Below are 18,008 nucleotides of genomic sequence, written 5' to 3'. Positions count from 1 at the left end.
CCAGTTGCTTCTCTTCAATCCTGCTGTCATCTAGGATTGCAACGTCAGCGATCCATACTTTTTTTTTAACATGATTGTGAGACCAGGAGTCTTGTTAGAGAATCATAGAATCAAAGATTTGGAAGGGACCTCCTGGGCCATTATCCACTCCAACCCCATTCTGCCAAGAAGCAGGAATATTGCATTCAAATCACCCCTGACAGATGGCCATCCAGCCTCTGCTTAAAAGCTTCCAAAGAAGGAGCCTCCACCACACTCCGGGGCAGAGAGTTCCACTGCTGAACGGCTCTCACAGTCAGGAGGTTCTTCCTCATGTTCAGATGGAATCTCCTTTCTTGTAGTTTGAAGCCATTCCTCCATTGCGTCCTAGTCTCCAGGGAAGCAGAAAACAAGCTTGCTCCCTCCTCCTCCCTGTGGCTTCCTTTCACATATTTATACATGGCTATCATATCTCCTCTCAGCCTTCTCTTCTTCAGGCTAAACATGCCCAGCTCCTTAAGCCGCTCCTCATAGGGCTTGTTCTCCAGACCCTTGATCATTTTAGTCGCCCTCCTCTGGACACATTCCAGCTTGTCAATATCTCTCTTGAATTGTGGTGCCCAGAATTGGACATAGAGAATTGGACAAGAGAAGGCTGAGAGGAGATATGATAGCCATGTATAAATAGGTGAGAGGAAGCCACAGGGAGGAGGAGGGAGCAAGCTTGTTTTCTGCTTCCTTGGAGACTAGGACGCAATGGAACAATGGCTTCAAACTACAAGAGAGGAGATTCCATCTGAACATGAGGTAGAACTTCCTGACTGTGAGAGCCGTTCAGCAGTGGAACTCTCTGCCCCGGAGTGTGGTGGAGGCTCCTTCTTTGGAAGCTTTTAAACAGAGGCTGGATGGCCATCTCTCAGGGGTGATTTGAATGCAATATTCCTGCTTCTTGGCAGAAGGGGGTTGGACTGGATGGCCCATGAGGTCTCTTCCAACTCTTTGATTCTATGATTCTATGATCTCCCTAAAGGTGACTCTAAAGTAGCTTGATATAAAAGCATTAGTATACCATTTCAAATACAATAGAGTCTCGCTTATCCAACACAAATGGGTCGGCAAAATGTTGGATAAGAGAAAATGTTGGATAATAAGGAGGGAAGAAGGAAAAGCCTATTCAGTGTCAAATTACATTATGATTTTATAGTGTAACCACCGAAACATCATGTTTTACAACAAATCAACAGAAAAAGCAGTTCAATGCACAGTAACGTTATGTAATGATTACTGTATTTATTAATTTAGCACCAAAACATCGCAATGTATTGATCTGGGCGGGAGGCAGGCTTCTTTGGAGAATACAGAACATTGGAGGAAAGACGAAATGCAAGAAAACTGCAGGAGAAATGTCTAACATCTGTCCTCTGTGGTGTTGTTTGCAGATGTTCGGTTTTCCTCTTGGACCGAAGCAGCCACGAATTGGTCGCCAAAGTTTTTGACGGAGGAGTGGTGGACGATGAGGTAGGAAGTCCTGGGGAGGAAATAGACTATCAAGTTAATTATCTGGACAAAGGGCTGGTGCTTATCTAATTAACCGACTTCAAAAGTTTTCTGCTCCAACTGAGCAGCTTTTACCTTTATTTGCATTTCAACTACAGTGTTCCCTCACTTATCACGAGTGTTACGTTTCAGGACCACTTGTGAAAAGTGAAAATCCGTGAAGTACGGACACTATTGTTGCACTCCAAGACAGGAAAGGCCCTCTGACTGTAAACACCACACCACTGATTGGAAAACAATCCTTTTTTTGAAGATAATCAGAAAGCAGCAAGTAAAAAGCACTTTAAAGAAATAGGTAAATCCAATTAGGTAAGAAGATAAGCAGGAGCAAAAATAGTCCAGGGTAAAGTTCAGCAAAGCCCATAAAAACAAAGTCCACACTTCTCTAATATAATTCTGGAAAAACAGGAAACATTAATCCAAGGCATGAGAGTAGGCATTCATACAATCCAAGAATCGAAACCGTGAAACAAGAAATACTTAGACAAGAATCTTCCAAGCAAAGCTTCCATGAAACAAAGGACAAAAACTACACTTGATTCCAACGATGCTTCATCTGACTATATTTTCCAAACTTGGAACTTTTATCCCCTTGTTAAGCTATTCCACGCACTCAGGAATTGGTTTCGTTTTACTTGAGATCCCTTTATCTTTTTCTGTCGGAGCCTGGCAGAACGCCGAAGGCACTGTTCGGCCTGTCTGTTTTGACTAATTGCCTACCTCCTATCTATTTGCTCATTAAGTTTTGCAGCTGGGCCAGGTGCCCAGTTGTTTTCAAGCCCCAAATCTTGGGAACCCTCGGGTAGCAATTCAGGGAGTACACTATCATCCCTACACCCTTCAGGGACATTCTCATGGGAAACTACACTTTGCACAGGGATCTCCTGGTCCTTCTCTGCATGGCATCATTGACCAAACCATTGACATTGCATTGGTATTACTTCCCACATCCAAAGCGCCCTGATCCTGATACGCAACCACAGTCTGAAGTACAAAAGCTATATATGTATATTGAGTTCTGAGGGTGAGACAGAAGTGAAGAGAGATTTAAAATCACCGCACACCTTTTTTTTGCTAGCTATCTCTGCTTTGCTTTGCAATGTCTCTTGAGTGGCTGCCTCCATCCCAAGGGGGAGGGTGCAACCCCTTTCCACACTCCATAATTGCCAGGAGGCGGGATTAGAATGCTGCTCTGGGCAAAGGCACCTTGAGAAGTCTGACTTGGCCACGGTAGTCCATGCTCTGGTTACATCCCGTATAGACTACTGCAATGCTCTCTACGTGGGGTTGCCTTTGAAGACTGCTTGGAAGCTTCAAATGGTCAAACACTCAGCAGCCAGGATACTAACAGGAGCGGCACTCAGGGAGCATACAACTCCTCTCTTGCACCAGCTCCCCTGGCTGCCAATTGGTTACCGGGCACAATTCAAAGTGAGGGCCTTAGCCTATAAAGCCCTAAATGGTTCTGGCCCAACTTACCTGTCCGAACGCATCTCCTCCTATGAACCAGCTAGGACATTAAGATCATCTGGGGAGGCCCTGCTCTCGGTCCCGTCGGCATCACAAGCACGCCTGGCGGGGACGAGAGACAGGGCCTTCTCAGTGGTGGCCCCTCAGCTGTGGAATGCCCTTCCTACAGATATCAGATCAGCCCCCTCCCTGTTGGCGTTTCGGAGGAAAGTGAAGACCTGGTTGTTCGAACAGGCATTCGATTAGGCAGTGTAATTGATTACAGGAACATGGAATAACAGATGATGAGATTGGATTCTGATTCTATTGACGAGACACGAATGATTTGTCATATTGATGTTTAATTGTTGTTATGCTATTGTTTTTAAATGTTCCAATGGTTTTGTAATGTGTGCATTGAAATTGCTGCTGTTAACCGCTTTGAGTCGCCGAAGGGCTGAGAAAAGCGGTATATAAGTGAAGTAAATAAATAAATAAAGGCAACCATTCATAAACTGGGAGCCAAAAACCCACGAAACAGCGAGTTCACGAAAAGTGAACCACAAAGTAGCGAGGGATGGGGATTGTTGACATATATATTGTTCCTTATTACCTCATTAATTCAAATCCAGGCTGCTGTAATGACATGTAGGATTTATGGGAGTTGAAGTCCAAAACACTTGGAGGAAGTGCCCAAGTGGGCCTGTGCTTAGTATAGAGAAAGAGTCCATATTCAGGTCTCTCCTCCTTCCTTGGCCTCAGAGCTACGAGATCCGGATTCCGGCGGATCAGGGCATCGCGGGCCATGTGGCTACGACCGGGAAGATCCTCAACATCAAGGATGCCTACTCCCATCCGCTCTTCTACCGCGGAGTGGACGACAGCACCGGCTTCCGCACCCGGAACATCCTCTGCTTTCCCATCAAGGATGAGAATCAAGGTCAGTGCAATAAGAAGGATACGGACAGGTTGGAGGAGAGTGGCCAAAATGGCCAAAGGTCTGGAAACCAGGCCTTGATGGGGGTGTAAAGAAGCGTTAATCCCACTAGATGCCACCAAAAATGCGAAGAAGTCTTTATCCCACCGAATGGGACCACCAAAAAATGTAAAGACGTATCAATGCCACCGATAAAATGTAAAGACGTGGTGTTAATCCCACCAAATGGGATTACCAAAAATGTAGGAAAGTTCCTAGACTTCTATTAAATTAAACTGCCACCAATATGTTTAGAGACGCTGGTCTTAAAGTCTCTGTTTATCCCTATTTGCGTTGTGAGGTATCTTTGGTAGAGTGGAATGCACCGAACATAAAATCAATGGAGGAGGCAGGTTTAAAATACAAAGAGAACAAGTTTATTGTTAACAAAGCGTAATTGTTGCAATACTGAGATGTTGAGCTTGGCATATGCTGATGGTTACAATATGGCTTAGTTGAGATACATTCAAGGCTTTTGATGTTACAATCTTATAAACTCCTTCTTCAGTGAAGTGCTTTATTATTTCAGAGTTCCCTATTGTGAATATTCACACTGTTTGTCCTATACCGGATCAAACCACTGATCTCCAGTCTTCCACTACTGGCGACCCTAAAACCCCCTCTGTTAGATTCTTTTTAACTCAAGCAATCTAACGAGGTTTCACCTTCAGCTCCCTGCTGAAGTAACATTCACAAATACTAAGAACTAACTGAATCTATACTGCTTCACACCACAGAGCCCTAACTGTCTCTGCTCCTCTTCTCAGGGTCTCTTCCTCCTGACTGAAGCTTAACTGCCACTTTCAAACCTTTTTCTCCTTAAGCTCCGCCCACCTCCTCTGCTGCTTTGTCACCATGGCAACCTATCTCTCACAGCTAGGCCATGGCAACAAATGTAAAACACGAATACAGTTTAAACACAGTATAATAAACACTTTATAATAAACATATCTCTACAGGGGGAAAAGCTGAACATGACTTGAGAATGTGCTGCAGCAGCTAAAACGGCCAATGCAATTCTAGACCGCATCAGTAGGATGATTGTACCTAGATTGAGGCGAGTCATAACTAGTCTGCTTTAACCAGTCCTTGTCAGAGGGCTTAAATAAATACACAAACCACCCTCTGGGCAGGTATATAAATTATTCCCTCTATTCATGTCCTCCCAGAGCTGTGACGGCACGAGTGGCGCCACCTATGTATAGAACTGTTAGTTGCAAGATTTAAACTGTTGTATCATGCTTAATCCTGCCCCTTTTACCCTGCTTATGTATAGTTGTATGGATTGGTTACTTATAGCTGTCAATCAGTACTGTTTGGCTCCACCTCTTCCTGCAGGAGGGAAGTGCTTCCTTTTCTTTTCATTCTGCCATCAGAGTTCCTACCATATGGACGTGACTCTAAAAGACCCTGATTTAAATTACCTCTTAGCACCAGTTCTGAGGTTTTTTACCCTTGAGACTTGTGCTTCATGTTCAAACCAACCTGAACGACGTTGGAAGTCTCAAGCGCCTTCACACTGGTTCTTTTGGCACCAAAGGAAGATCCTGAGTCTTCAAACATAGGCCATCTGAACTGGGGTTGTGGTTTGCTCCGGCATTCACAGCCATTGAGGAAAGAGGAAACTTGGTGAGGCTTCTCCAATTGTCTGGTGATTATGTGGAAAAGTGAATAGTGGTCGTTAAAGAGCACATTCTAAGGATTATTTCTGCATTTAATTTATTAAAATATTCCCATCCAAACCCAAGTAACGAAGGTGGAGGCATTACTTTTCATTCAACCCTCATAGTAGATGATTATAAACCATGTTCTGGCTTTAAAAAATGGATTTCCTAATACCTTGGAAACCTGAAACCCGTATTGGAGTCTCTTTCATTGGAGAATTTTAAGCAGTGCCTGGATGGCCATCTGTCAGGAAGGATTGGATTGTGTCTTCCTGAATGACAGAAAGAAAGGGGTTGTTGTTATTATCCTATGAAGGATAATAAAGAAGGAAGAAATATGTCCCCAGTTTTTGCCTGCTATTCCTTAAGGATTGGAAGGAAAATTGAAGTATAGGGAGCATCCAACGAACTTGACAGATGAGGGACCAGAGTGCTGTCAGAAAGTGGAACTGGTTGAAAAGTGAAATCCAGGTTATTTCATTTTGGCCTCCACAAAACAAGGATTTTCCCTCTTGACCTTCTCTTCTCCAAGCCAAACACCTCCAAGCAACTTCTCATAGAGTTTTATGGTTTCCAGACCATGGACCATTTTGGACATCATCCATCTTGTCCATCTTCTCCTGGAATTGCTTTGAACTAGACACAGGGTTATTTACACCAGGTGAAAAAGTCTGACCAAAGCAGAAGAGAGTGGGGTGAGGACTTCCCCCAACCTGGACTCTATACTCCTCCTCCCAATGCAGCCTAGAACCTCTTGAATGAGATGGACCAAGCCTCTGTGGTTGCTGTCCCTTTTCTCCCTCCATTCATGGTCTTCTCTTCACTTCTTCCAGAGGTCATTGGAGTGGCTGAACTGGTCAACAAAATCAATGGTCCCTGGTTCAGCAAGTTTGATGAGGACCTGGCCACTGCATTCTCCATCTACTGTGGTATCAGCATTGCCCATGTAAGATGCTCCTATCTATCTATCTATCTATCTATCTATATCTATCTATCTATCTATCTATCTATCCATCAATTCATCCATCCATCCATCCATCCATCTTATCCATCCATCCATCCATCCATCCATCCAACCAACCAACCATCGATCATCTACCAAATCTATCTATCTATTCTTCCATCTGTCCATCCATCTATCCATCTTATCCATCTTATCCATCCATCCATCCATCCATCCATCATCTATCTAATTTAATCTATTTTCTATACCTATCTAATATTATATATACTGTCTATCTATCCTATCTATTCTATCTATCTATTCTATCTATCTATCCATCCATTCATCCATCTTTTCCATCCATCCAATCATCTATCATCTACCAAATTTAATCTATTTTTCTATACTATCTAATCAGTCTTCTATCTGTCCATCTATCCATCTATCTTATCCATCCATCTATCCATCCATCCATCATCTACCTAATTTAATCTATTTTCTATACCTATCTAATATTATATATTCTATTTATCCTATCTATTCTATCCATCCATCCATCTATCCATCTTATCCATCCATCATCTACCTAATTTAATCTATTTTCTATACCTATCTAATATTATATATGCTGTCTATCTATCCTATCTATTCTATCCATCCATCTTATCCATCTATCATCTACCACATTTAATCTATTTTCTATACTATCTATTCTTCTATCTGTTCACCTATCCATCTATCTTATCCACTCATCCATCATCTACCTCATTTAATCTATTTTCTACACCTATCTAATATTATATATACTGTCTATCCTATCTATTCTATCCATCCATCCAAAAAACTATCATCTACAAAAATTAATCTATTTTTCTATACTATCTATTCTAGCTATCCATTCTTCTATCTGTCCGCCTATCTGTCCGTCCATCCATCATCTACCTCATTTAATCTATTTTCTATACCTATCTAATACTATATATGCTGTCTATTTATCCTATCTATTCTATTCTATTCTATCTATCTATCCATCCATCTTATCCATCCATCCAATCATCAAATTTAATCTATTTTTCTATACTATCTATTCAATCTATTCTTCTTATCCATCCATCCATCATCTACCTAATTTAATCTATTTTTATATCTTTCTAATATTATATATATATTCTGTCTATCTATCCTATCTATTCTATCCATCCATCAATCCATCTCTTATTCATCCATACCTATAATATTATCTATTCTATCCATTCTATCCATTCTTCTATCTATTTATCCTCTGTCCTATCTTTTTTTCTATCAGCTATCTATCTATCTATCTATCAGTCAATCAATGTATCTATCTAATCTAATCAATATCTAATCTAATCGATATATCCTCTCATCTATCTGATGTATATATCCATCTGTCCATCCATCTATCTTTCTATCTAGTGATTGTCTTATTTAATCTATATTTCTATATCTTATTTATCTATCTATTTTCTATCCTTTTTCTACTTATATTAACTTATCTATATGTCTATCAATTTACCTATCAGCGATCTAATTTAATCTATCTACTTATACCTATCATCTATCTAATCTATATATTATCAATATCTTTTAGTGATCTATAAATGTATCTGTCATCTGTTTTATCTAATCAGTCAATGTATCTGTCTACGCCTTTTATCTATCTAATCTAATCATCTATGCTATGATCTAGCTATCATTCTGCCGTCTCTATTTTATAATTATCATCTATCTATCTATCTATCTATCTATCTATCTATCTATCTGTTGTCTAAGGCTTTCATGGTTGGAATCACTGGGTTGTTGTAGGTTTTTCGGGCTGTCTGGCCATGTTCCAGAAGCATTCTCTCCTGACATTTCACCTACATCTGTGGCAGGCATCCTCAGAGGTTGTGAGGTCTGTTGCAAACTAGGAAAATTGAGTTTATATACCCGTGGAAAGCCCAGGGTGGGAGAAAGAACTCTTGTCTGTTGGAGGTAGGTGTGAATGTCTCAATTGGCCACCTTGATTAGCATTTGATGGCCTGACAGTTTTTAGGTGTGGCTTGTTACTGCCTGGTGGAATCCTTTGTTGAGAGGAGATTAGCTTTGTTGACCTCTGAGGATGCCTGCCATAGATGCAGGTGAAATGAATGGTTCTAGAATATGGCTCTATCTATCTACCTATCTACCTATCTACCTATCTACCTATCTATCTATCTATCTATCTATCTACTTATCTATCTATCTATCTATCTATCTATCTACCTATCTGTCTACCTACCTACCTACCTACCTACCTACCTATCTATCTACTTATCTATCTATCTATCTATCTATCTATCTATCTACCTATCTGTCTACCTACCTACCTACCTATCTATCTACTTATCTATCTACTTATCTATCTATCTATCTATCTATCTATCTATCTATCTATCTACCTATCTACCTATCTACCTATCTGTCTACCTATCTGTCTATCTATCTATCTATCTATCTATCTATCGATCTACCTATCTATCTACCTACCTATCTACCTACCTATCTATCTATCTACCTACCTACCTATCTATCCATCCATCCATCTATCTATCTATCTATCTATCTACTTATCTACCTATCTATCTATCTACCTATCTACCTACCTATCTACCTACCTATCTACCTACCTACCTACCTATCCATCCATCCATCTATCTATCTATCTATCTATCTATCTATCTACTTATCTACCTATCTATCTATCTACCTATCTACCTACCTATCTACCTACCTATCTATCTATCTACATACCTACCTATCCATCCATCTATCTATCTATCTATCTATCTATCTATCTATCTATCTCTCTATCTCTCTATCTCTCTATCTACTTATCTATCTATCTATCTATCTATCTATCTACCTATCTACCTACCTATCTATCTACCTATCTACCTACCTATCTACCTATCTACCTACCTATCTATCTACCTATCTAATCGATCTGTTTCTCTGCCTGTTCATTGTATGTTGTCTCTTTGCTGCTTTTTGGCCAACTCTAAACCTGGCCTTGGTCTCTCCTTTGCTCCTTCCAGTCCCTGCTCTACAAGAAGGTTGGGGAGGCCCAATACCGGAGTCACCTGGCCAATGAGATGATGATGTACCACATGAAGGTAAGCATTGACCACGTCCGAAAGAAAAACATACACTGATGCCTTCGTATTCCTCCATCCAAAAGGAGCCTCCAGGCAGCATTTGGGTGCATTGCCTTCTCCAAGGCAAGAAGGAGTTGCTTCAAAAGTTAAATAACAGGCAGCCCCCCACATTTTCTGAGATGTGGGGGGGGGGGGCTGTGAAAAAGTTGGGGGAAATGCAAATGAAAGGCACTTCCTAGCAAAATTTGAGTTGACTGGAAGAAGAGAATCCAAAGGAGAGACCTCTGGCACCCACACTCTGGAAGGAAGAAAGGAAGGAAGGAAGGAAGGAAGGAAGGAAGGAAGGAAGGAAGGAAGGAAGGAAGGGGGAGGGAGGGAGGGAGGGAGGGGGAGAAAAAAGGAGGGAAGAATGAATGAATGAAAGAAAGAAAAATGGGAGGAGAAAGAAAGGAGGGAAGAAAGAAAGAAAGAAAGAATAGAGGAGAAAGAAAGGAGGGAAGAATGAATGAAAGAAAGAAAGAAAGAAAGGAGAAAGAAAGAAAGAAAGAAAGAAAGAAAGAAAGAACAGAAGAAAGGAAGGGGAAAGGGAAGGGAGGAAAAAGAGAGGGAAAGAGGGAGGAATGAGAGGAGAAAGAAAGGAGGGAAGAAAGAAAGACTAGAGGAGAAAGAAAGGAGGGAAGAATGAATGAAAGAAAGAAAGAAAGAAAGACTAGAGGAGAAAGAAAGGAGGGAAGAATGAAAGAATGAAAGAAAGAAAGAAAGAAAGACTAGAGGAGAAAGAAAGGAGGGAAGAATGAAAGAATGAAAGAAAAAAAGAAAGAAAGAAAGACTAGAGGAGAAAGAAAGGAGGGAAGAATGAAAGAAAGAAAGAAAGAAAGAAAGAAAGAAAGAAAGAACAGAGGAAAGGAAGGGGAAAGGGAAGGGAGGAAAAAGAGAGGGAAAGAGGAAGGAATGAGAAGAGAAAGAAAGGAGGGAAGAAAGAAAGAAAGAAAGAAAGAAAGAACAGAGGAAAGGAAGGGGAAAGGGAAGGGAGGAAAAAGAGAGAGAAAGAGGGAGGAATGAGAGGAGAAAGAAAGAAAAAGAGAGATAGAGAGATAGAAAGACAAAGAGAGAAGGAAAGGGAGAGAGAACAAGGAAGGGAAGGGAATGGAAATGAAAGGAAAGGAGGAAGGGAAAAGAGCGGGAAAGAGGAAGAGATGAAGAATCCTAGCATTGGAAGAGACCTGGTGGGCCATCCAGTCCAACCCCATTCTGCCAACGAACACGTTCAAAGGATTCCCATCCAGCCTCTGTTTAAAAGCCTCCAAAGAAGGAGCCTCAACGCTGGCTCTTTGGCTTAGAAGTCCAAAAAAAGTACTGTAAATGAAATGTAAGACAACCTGTTTCATTGTCCCAGAGTTGGACATGACTGGACTTAATATCAGGGGAAAACCTTTACCTTAATAATTTAATTGCATTGTGTGATCATATTATTCTACTTGTTTGTCCCTCTGAGATTGTAATTAAGGAAGAAGAAGAGATTCTTCATTGCTTATTCTCTTCCAGGTCTCCGACGATGAATACACGAAGCTTCTCAACGAGAACATTTTGCCCGTGGCGAACATCGACACAGACTTTGCCAAATTCACGTACACTCCACGTTCCCTTCCTGATGACGACACATCTATGGTGAGTATTGTGGTTGTCGTTGTTGTTGTTCCCCTGCTTTCCGCTCTCAAACAAGACTCAAAGTGTTGTTCTCTGTCCTTGAAACAGCCAACAAGTCATTCCTGGGAGCTGGAATCACTATTGGTTGAAATTCCATGAATTTCAAGTTAATACATTAAGTTGCAACTCAGAGTAAGCTTCACCTTGCTTCCAAACACCACCACACAAGAGCTGTAGTTTTATAGTTTATTGAGGAAAAAATCCAAGTCAAAATAAAGAGTAAGCATTGCAAAGTTCCAAAGATTAAGGTTAAATGCAGAATGTAGTTCCAAAGATCTTCAGGTAAAAGCAAGAGACACAATCCTATTGGCAAAGTTCAAACCCGATTCCCAGGTACAAGCAATGAAACAATTGCCCCATGAATCACAATGCAAGAAATCCCAAGCGTACTGCTTTCCAGGCTGAGATTATTCCATGAAGCTTCCAGGCTAATAAGCTACGTTGAACTGACGCTTTCCCTTGGTTTGCAAGAAGCCTACATACCTTTCTAACATGAAAACATTACATGAAATCATTGCGATGACCTTTCACCGAGCTGGCTTCTCGTCTGCCGGCTCGGCGAGGACTCCGCCTGACCCGCAAATCAAGACGAGCTTGCCAGATCAGGTCATTATCAAGGCTTTCGGTACTTTCAGTATCAGCATGGGAAGGAGGCAAATACTTCCCCACCTGTTTGCTATCTCCTTCGTTGAAATTCTTTTCTCCTGAGAACCGCTGTGTTGATCTTGACTCTGCACTGTCTGACTGTGCACTGTCTGTGGGAGCTGCAGGCCCAGAGATCTGAGGCACAGAAAAAGAGCCAGGAATCTGAATCCCATCATCCTCATCATCACAGAACATCTCAGCCACAGCACATTACAAGACGATTGCAGCAAGACTCCACTATGCATTTTTGTTTCTTTGTTTGGAAAGTAAAAGTTAGATATAACCATATTCTGATTTCAACACAGTTTGATCCAATTTTTATGTTTTACAAGCTTGGGGACCCAGCGGTGCCCGGGTTATTTTAGAAAGGCATTGTGTGCCAAGGTTGTTCTTTATCAGTTATTTTTGTGGCTCACAGTGGTATCAGGAAGTTAGTGAAGGTACTGCAAGTCCCATCATCCATGGTCCAACCCTCTCCAAATCGCACCAGGATGTAGAGTGGGTCATGGGTTCTCTGTGTGCCAAGTTTGGTGTTCATCAGTCATTGAATGTGGGTCGCAGTGGTCTCCGGAAGTGAGTGGAGGTCCCATCATCCATGGTCCACCCTCCTCCAAACTGCAGTAGGATGTAGAGTGGGTCATGGGGATTCTGTGTGCCAAGTTTGGTCTTTATCAGTCTTTGTTGGGGGCCGCAGTGGTTTGTGGGATCCGAAGGGTTTGAAAGTACTACAAATCCCATCATCCATTGTCTGTCCTCCCCCAAACCTCACCAGGATGTAAAGGCAGTCATGGGGGTTATGAGTGCCAAGTTTGGTCTTGATCACTGGATGAGGGTCGCATGGGGGTTATGAGTGCCTAGTTTGGTCTGGATCAGTCATTGGATGGGGGTCGCAGCGGTCTCGGGAAGTGAGTGGAGGTACTTCAAGTCCCATCATCTATGGCCCTCCCTCCTCCAAACTGCAGTAGCATGTAGAGTGGGTCATGGGGATTCTGTGTGCCAAGTTTGGTCTTTATCAGTCTTTGTTGGGGGCTGCAGTGGTTTGTGGGATCCGAAGGGTTTGAAAGTACTACAAATCCCATCATCCATTGTCTGTCCTCCCCCAAACCTCACCAGGATGTAAAGGCAGTCATGGGGGTTATGAGTGCCAAGTTTGGTCTTGATCACTGGATGAGGGTCGCATGGGGGTTATGAGTGCCTAGTTTGGTCTTGATCAGTCATTGGATGGGGGTCGCAGCAGTCTCGGGAAGTGAGTGGAGGTACTTCAAGTCCCATCATCTATGGCCCTCCCTCCTCCAAACTGCAGTAGCATGTAGAGTGGGTCATGGGGATTCTGTGTGCCAAGTTTGGTCTTTATCAGTCTTTGTTGGGGGCTGCAGTGGTTTGTGGGATCCGAAGGGTTTGAAAGTACTACAAATCCCATCATCCATTGCCTGTCCTCCCCCATACTTCACCAGGATGTAAAGGTGGTCATGGGGGTTATAAGTGCCAAGTTTGGTCTTGATCACTGGATGAGGGTCGCATGGGGGTTATGAGTGCCAAGTTTGGTCTTGATCAGTCATTGGATGGGGGTCGCAGCGGTCTCGGGAAGTGAGTGGAGGTACTTCAAGTCCCATCATCTATGGCCCTCCCTCTTCCAAACTGCAGTAGCATGTAGAGTGGGTCATGGGGACTCTGTGTGCCAAGTTTTGTCTTCATTGGTCTTTGTTGGGGGCCATAGTGGTCCCTGGGAACCAAAGTGTTTGAAAGTACTACAAATCCCATAATCTGTGGTCCAACTCCCCCAAACCGCACCAGGATGTAAAAGGTGTCATGGGGGTTATGTGTGCCAAGTTTAGTCCAGTTTCACCATTCGTAGCCGTCACAGTGGCTTGTGAAAGTGGCAGCCAATCAGAAAGCTGCCACATACACTGCCCTCCCTCCCTCCGCATACAAACACTGACTTTTATTATATACAAATATATATACGAATATCTCCGAAGCTCTAGGTGCTCTTACTGCCTATTACAGGGAAAACCAACTGATCCCCAACCCATCTAAAACACAGACATGCGCCTTTCACCTTAAGAACAGACAAGCATCCCGAGCTCTGAAGATCACCTGGGAAGGAATCCCACGGGAGCATTGCAGCGCACCCAAATATCTGGGAGTCACTCTGGACCGTGCTCTTACCTACAAGAAGCACTGCCTGAACATCAAGCAAAAAGTGGGCGCTAGAAACAATATCATACGAAAGCTGACTGGCACAACCTGGGGATCACAACCAGACACAGTGAAGACATCTGCCCTTGCGCTGTGCTACTCTGCTGCTGAGTATGCATGCCCAGTGTGGAACACATCTCACCACACTAAAGCAGTGGATGTGGCTCTTAATGAGACATGCCGCACTATCACAGGGTGTCTGCGCCCTACACCACTGGAAAAATTACACTGCTTAGCCGGTATTGCACCACCTGACATCCGCCGGGAAGTAGCAGCCAATAGTGAAAGGACCAAGGCAGAGACATCTCCAGCCCATCCCCTGTTTGGGTATCAGCCAGCACGTCAACGACTTAAATCTAGAAATAGTTTTCTAAGATCTACAGAGACACTCACTGGAACACCTCAGCAAGCGAGAGTCCAAAAGTGGCAGGCCCAAACCCAGAACCTCAACCAATGGCTGATACCCAATGAGAGACTCCCCCCTGGGCACACAGAGGACTGGGCGACCTGGAAGGCACTGAACAGACTGCGCTCTGGCACCACGAGATGCAGAGCCAACCTTCAGAAATGGGGCCACAAAGTGGAATCCTCGACATGCGAGTGTGGAGAAGAGCAAACCACTGACCACCTGCTGCAATGCAACCTGAGCCCTGCCACATGCACAAGGGAGGACCTTCTTGCAGCAACACCAGAGGCACTCCAAGTGGCCAGATACTGGTCAAAGGACATTTAATCAACTCTCATACTCACAAATTCTGTAATCTGCTTGTTTGCTTTGTTTCTGTTAGAAATGTAATATAATTTGACTGGTTGTTCTGACACGACAAATAAAAAAATAAAAAAATTATATACAAAGATAGATAGATTGGGACTTTATCTCTTTTCCATTAACTCATGAATTGTTTGATTGCCCTTTTCCGCTTTGCAACCCGGATTTCCATCTCGTTTCCTTTCCTTTCTTCTCCAGGCCATTCTGAGCATGTTGCAGGACATGAACTTCATCAGCAGCTACAAAATCGACCGCCAAACCCTTGTCCGGTAGGTGCTTCTTCCTTACTCAAAGGTGTGAATAGATTGGGTCCACTGCTCTGAAATCTTGGGAGCTGTAGTTTCACACAGTTTTCTGCTGTCTTGCCAAACTACCAAATAACAACGCTTTATTTATATTCCGCCCTCTCTCCGCAAGGGGACTCGGGGCGGATCACAGTACACATACATGGCAAACATTCAATGCCGTTTGGACAGACAAGGACAGAAACAGATAGAAAGAAGGTCCCCCATGACCTTCTGGCGAGGAAACTAGTCCAATGTGGGCTAGGCAAAACTACGGTGAGGTGGATCTGGAATTGGTTAAGTGGACGAACACAGAGAGTGCTCACTAATGCTTCCTCTTCATCTTGGAAAGAAGTGACAAGTGGAGTGCCATCTGCAGGGTTCCGTCCTGGGCCCGGTCCTGCTCAGGATCTTTATCAATGACTTAGATGAAGGGTTAGAAGGCAGGATCATCAAGTTTGCAGACGACACCAAATTGGGAGGGATAGCCAAGACTCCAGAGGACAGGAGCAGAATTCAAAACGATCTTGACAGATTAGAGAGATGATGGGCCAAAACTAACACAATGAAGTTCAACAGGGACAAATGCAAGATACTCCACTTTGGCAGAAAAAATGAAATGCAAAGATACAGAATGGGGGACAAGGCCTGGCTCGAGAGCAGTACGTGTGAAAAAGATCTTGGAGTCCTCGTGGACAACAAGTTAAACATGAGCCAGGAATGTGATGCGGCGGCAAAAAAAGCCAATGGGATTTTGGCCTGCATCAATAGGAGCATAGTGTCTAGATCTAAGGAAGTAATGCTACCCCTCTATTCTGCTTTGGTTAGACCACACCTGGAATATTGTGTCCAATTCTGGGCACCACAATTCAAGAGAGATATTGACAAGCTGGAATGTGTCCAGAGGAGGGCGACTAAAATGATCAAGGGTCTGGAGAACAAGCCCTATGAGGAGCGGCTTAGGGAACTGGGCATGTTTAGCCTGAAGAAGAGAAGGCTGAGAGGGGATATGATAGCCATGTATAAAGATGTGAGAGGAAGCCACAGGGAGGAGGAGGGAGCAAGCTTGTTTTCTGCTTCCTTGGAGACTAGGACGCAAGGGAACAATGGCTTCAAACTACAAGAGAGGAGATTCCATCTGAACATGAGGAAGAACTTCCTGACTGTGAGAGCCGTTCAGCAGTGGAACTCTCTGCCCCGGAGTGTGGTGGAGGCTCCTTCTTTGGAAGCTTTGAAACAGAGGCTGGATGGCCATCTGTCGGGGGTGATTTGAATGCAATATTCCTGCTTCTTGGCAGAATGGGGTTGGACTGGATGGCCCACCAGGTCTCTTCCAACTCTTTGATTCTATGATTCTATGGGCGGTTTCGTTCGTTAATTTCGTAATTCGTTAATAATTCGTATTTAAAGTGGCTTACGATCCGATATTGAACCATTCAGGAGCAACTAAAAATCGAAACGAATTTTTAAAATTTATTTCGTAATTGTTTCGTAATTGTTTTGAAATTGTTTCGAAATTGTTTCGTTTTTATTTCCGTATGTCTGGTGCAAGTTTTATAGTTGTTGTTTGTTTTATCAGTGAAAAAAAATTATCACACCAACAGTCAACAACAGAGGGAGAGGGAAGCTTCAGAAGCTTCAGTGACAAATGCAAGATACTCCACTTTGGCAGAAAAAAATGAAATGCAAAGATACAGAATGGGGGACAATGCCTGGCTCGAGAGCAGTACGTGTGAAAAAGATCTTGGAGTCCTCGTGGACAGGAAGTTAAACATGAGCCAGGAATGTGATGTGGCGGCAAAAAAAGCCAATGGGATTTTGGCCGGCATCAAGAGGAGCATAGTGTCTAGATCTAGTGAAGTCATGCTACCCCTCTATTCTGTTTTGGTTAGACCACACCTGGAATATTGTGTCCAATTCTGGGCACCACAATTCAAGAGAGATATTGACAAGCTGGAATGTGTCCAGAGGAGAGCGACTCAAAGGATCAAGGGTCTGGAGAACAAGCCCTATGAGGAGCGGCTTAGGGAACTGGGCATGTTTAGCCTGAAGAAGAGAAGGCTGAGAGGAGATATGATAGCCATGTATAAATATGTGACAGGAAGCCACAGGGAGGAGGGAGCAAGCTTGTTTTCTGCTTCCTTGGAGACTAGGACGCAATGGAGCAATGGCTTCAAACTACAAGAGAGGAGATTCCATCTGAACATTAGGAAGAATTTCCTGACTGTGAGAGCCGTTCAGCAGTGGAACTCTCTGCCCCGGAGTGTGGTGGAGGCTCCTTCTTTGGAAGCTTTTAAGCAGAGGCTGGATGGCCATCTGTCAGGGGTGCTTTGAATGCAATATTCCTGCTTCTTGGCAGAATGGGGTTGGACTGGATGGCCCATGAGGTCTCTTCCAACTCTTTGATTCTATGATTCTATGATTTGTTATTGTTTCGAAATTGTTTCGTAATTTCCGAAATTTCGTAAATATCGAACTTTTTTAAAGAAAAATTTCGGAATTCTTTTAAAAAGCGAAACGCAAAAACCCCCTAAAAACGAATCGAGTTTAGAAATAAAATTTTCCGTGGTTGCCCAGCCCTAATATCAATTATAAGCCGAGATCCTCCCTCGGCTTATATTCAGGTCAACCCGGCAGCGGAGCTGGAGGTGAGGCTCCGAAGCCAGCTGGCGATGGAGGGGGAGGACAAGTGGTGGAGG

General features: G+C 43.1%; 1 protein-coding gene across 4 annotated transcripts in view; it reads left to right on the top strand.

Annotated features, from left to right (window-relative positions):
* Window positions 1–18,008, top strand: part of PDE2A (phosphodiesterase 2A) — a 505,312-nt gene that overhangs the window by 454,978 nt on the left and 32,326 nt on the right. For all 4 annotated transcript variants that reach the window (XR_010909616.1, XM_067466418.1, XM_067466420.1 and 1 more), the window contains 6 exons: window positions 1,419–1,497; window positions 3,748–3,925; window positions 6,459–6,571; window positions 9,646–9,723; window positions 11,251–11,373; window positions 15,224–15,294. Coding sequence is in view for 3 of the 4 variants with exons in the window: in XM_067466418.1 (XP_067322519.1) it covers window positions 1,419–1,497; window positions 3,748–3,925; window positions 6,459–6,571; window positions 9,646–9,723; window positions 11,251–11,373; window positions 15,224–15,294 (642 nt within the window). In the remaining variant the exon portion in view is untranslated. The remainder of the gene's footprint in view (window positions 1–1,418; window positions 1,498–3,747; window positions 3,926–6,458; window positions 6,572–9,645; window positions 9,724–11,250; window positions 11,374–15,223; window positions 15,295–18,008) is intronic.

Source organism: Anolis sagrei, chromosome 3 (assembly GCF_037176765.1).
Source record: "Anolis sagrei isolate rAnoSag1 chromosome 3, rAnoSag1.mat, whole genome shotgun sequence".
NCBI lineage: Eukaryota > Metazoa > Chordata > Lepidosauria > Squamata > Dactyloidae > Anolis > Anolis sagrei.
This window is presented reverse-complemented; position numbering and strand designations above follow the sequence as displayed.